General features: G+C 55.9%; 1 protein-coding gene across 1 annotated transcript; it reads right to left on the bottom strand.

Moving 5' to 3' along the window:
• Positions 1 to 225: 225 nt before the first annotated feature.
• LOC123060780 (cytochrome P450 71A1) lies at positions 226 to 2,533 on the bottom strand. Its single transcript, XM_044483612.1, has 3 exons — positions 1,475 to 2,533; positions 776 to 1,394; positions 226 to 584 (listed from the first exon to the last, which is right to left on the bottom strand). Exons 1-2 carry the CDS (start codon positions 2,417 to 2,419, stop codon positions 792 to 794), a joined length of 1,548 nt encoding a protein of 515 aa, XP_044339547.1. The 5' UTR covers positions 2,420 to 2,533; the 3' UTR covers positions 226 to 584; positions 776 to 791.
• Positions 2,534 to 3,005: the final 472 nt, after the last annotated feature.

The raw sequence follows: 3,005 nt of genomic DNA, 5'->3' as shown, positions 1-3,005 counted from the left end.
TTTTTACAATCTTATCTAGTTAAGGTCTAATTAGTTAGGATTGTAAAAAACATATGGAGTGGTGATTCTGGGAGAAGCTGGGGAGGGGGGCGAATCTGGTAGAATCGCCCAAAAAAACTGGTCCGAAGACCATCTCTTTATCCACGACTGCATCGAAGGGTAACTCTTCGTTCGCGACGGCAACGACGAGGAGATAAATTTTCCTTTTTTCAAAGAGAAATATAGTTTCGAGATTTTATAAAGATGTCAACATTTTAAAAGAAAATTCGCATGCAAGTGTGTGAGCATTTGGCCCATGGCCTGGAGTGTCGACTGTCGAGGATATATACGTTACGTTGAACCACTGTTCTGATGGGGTCATAAGAAATGAAATCAGTAGACTAAAAAACGAAAAGAAATTAGTCGTCTCCCTACCTTCTCTTTGCTCCTTTTGCCTTCTGCCTCCAGTTTGAATTCTCTCATATACCTCAATTCTCCATGAAACCCTACAGTACACTACAATACTGAGATCCATGCAAGATTCGGTTAGGCTTTGAAGCAAACACTACAATACATTTTTACAGATTTTCACAGTTTCTTCTTGCGAGCAATGCTACACTTACGTAAATAATGTTACGTGTTTTACGTAAAGTGCAACGTGGCTAATTAGTATTGGAGAAGGGGGAGGAAGGGGCCCCACCCACCTGAAAATCAGGGGGGCCGAAGTTAATTAGTTAGGCAGTTTACGTTAGTCTTCGTCTGCTGTACGTAGATGTAGGATTATTGTTCTTCTTGCATAGCAACAAGTTTATCTAACGAAACCGCAGTTTAGCGACAAGCGGCAGGCCGGACTTGAGATGCACGGCGAGCCCGTTCACCTCGCGCATGTCCAGCGACGCCCCGGCCGGCTCCCAGTCGAAATGGTACATCAAACTCGCCAGCGCCATCTCAACGGTCGCCGCGGCGAATCCGACCCCGGGGCACCCCCGCCGCCCAGCACCGAACGGTATCAGCTGGAAGTCCTGCCCCTTGTAGTCCACCGCGCCGTCGAGAAACCTCTCCGGTACGAACTCCTCGGCGCGCTCCCACGCCGCCGGGTCCCGGCCGACGGCCCACGCGTTGATGACCACCCGCGTGCCCGCCGGGACGTGGTGGCCGAGTATCTCGGCGTCGTCTTGTGGCTCTCGGGGCACGAGGAGCGGGATCGGTGGGTGCAGGCGTAGCGTCTCCTTGACCACCGCCTTGAGGTAGTGCAGCTTGTCGATGTGGTCCTCGGTGATGACGTGCCCGGAGCCACCGACGGCCGCCCTGAGCTCGTCCTGGAGCTTACGCATGCTGTCTGGGTGCGTGATGACCTCCGCCATGGCCCACTCCATTGCCGTGCTCGTCGTGTCCGTGCCCGCCGCGAACATGTCCTGCGCGTCGACGACGTACGTACAAGAAACATGTTAACCACTAACAACGAGCACGGCGGCATAATAAACACGTACTGTACCAAAATGATGGCCTTGATTTCGGTCGTGCTGAGACGCATGCCAGCTTCGTCATCAGTATCGCTCACGTCCAACAACACGTCCACGAAATCCCTGTGATCGCCGCCGTCATCTCCCGTCTGCTGGCCGGCTTGACGCCGGCGGCGGTGGTCGCCGATCACCTTCTCGAGCACACCGTCGAGCGCCTTGAACGTCCGTCTGATCTTCCCCTCCATCCCCCTCACGGCGTCCAACCACCCCAGCCACGGCAGGAGCTCCCCCAGAGGCGCCGTGCCGAGCAGCTCCTGGAAGTCGTTGAACACCTTCCTCAGCTCGCGTTCCTTGTTGCCTTCCTCATACAGGCCGCGCGCGCTGTCGTCCCCGAACGCGGCGCGCGAGACCACCGTGTTGGCGTAGGCGACGAGGAGCTCACACAGGTCCACAGCGGCGCCGCCCGCCGCCGCTCCGCGGACGCGCTCGACCAGCGCGGCGGCCTCCTCCTCCCGGACGCCGCGGAAGGAGAGGATGCGGAGCGGGCTGAGGAGGTGGACCACGCACACGCGGCGCGCCTGGCGCCAGTACTCGCCGTAGGGCGCGAACGCTACGTCGCGCCCGTAGAGGAGCCGGTCGGCCATGGCGCTCCGGGGCCGGCTCGCGAAGGCCAGGTCGCGGGCCCTCATCACCTCCTCCGCGGCGGCCGGCGAGGACACGACCACGGCGGGCACGCGGCCGAGCCGGAGCAGCAGGACCGGGCCGTGTGCGGCGGCCAGGGACCGCAGGGCCCGGTGCGGCAACGAGCCGAGGAGATGTAGGTGGCCGAGCAGCGGGAGGCCGCGCGGTGACGGCGGAAGATGCCTCCGTCCTCCATCGCTGCCGCTGCGCAGAGGGGCGGGCCTACGGAGGATGTACAAGAGAGACACGGCGAAGGCGAGGAGGAGGAGCACGAGTGCAAGAGGCGAGACGGCCATGTCGTCGAAGAAAGACGAGCGTTATGGGCTTCTGGCGCCGTACTGGTAACGCTGGTAACCATGCACTCAAGGCGTCCACGAAAATATGTGGTGGCATTGCCGTGTCGACTGTTGAGTGAAATGGAAATGGATCGAGAGATGAGTGGTTACTTGTTACGTGTAAAAAATGGGCAAGAAAAAGCAGAGGCTAGTGGTAAGTCCGCTGAAAATAAATTTAGGGTCACTCGATTCATTTTCAGCCTTCAGATATAGATTCAATTATGTGGATGCCTTCTTCTGGAGTACTTCTCAACTAGTTTCCTGTTTGTCTTCGACCTCTCAACTACTGAATTCCTATAGGAGATATGATATCTTCGTATTTATGTCCAGCTAATAGCCTCCATTAATGTTGAGAGAAGGCTTCACTCGCATTTTTTTTGCCTAGATTGACCATGGACAATATTATTATTGTTCTAGAGGTTAAGGTGTTGAGGTAAAGAGGTGACAGTAATATTCTTCGGTTTTCGTCTTTGCAATTGTAGGGGAGTGGTGGCAAACCTAAGAATGGTTGCGTCTGTGGGGAAAGACTTAATCAACCTAGTGAAAA

This window comes from Triticum aestivum, chromosome 3A, assembly GCF_018294505.1.
Source record: "Triticum aestivum cultivar Chinese Spring chromosome 3A, IWGSC CS RefSeq v2.1, whole genome shotgun sequence".
In the NCBI taxonomy this organism is placed as follows: Eukaryota; Viridiplantae; Streptophyta; class Magnoliopsida; order Poales; family Poaceae; genus Triticum; species Triticum aestivum.
This window is presented reverse-complemented; position numbering and strand designations above follow the sequence as displayed.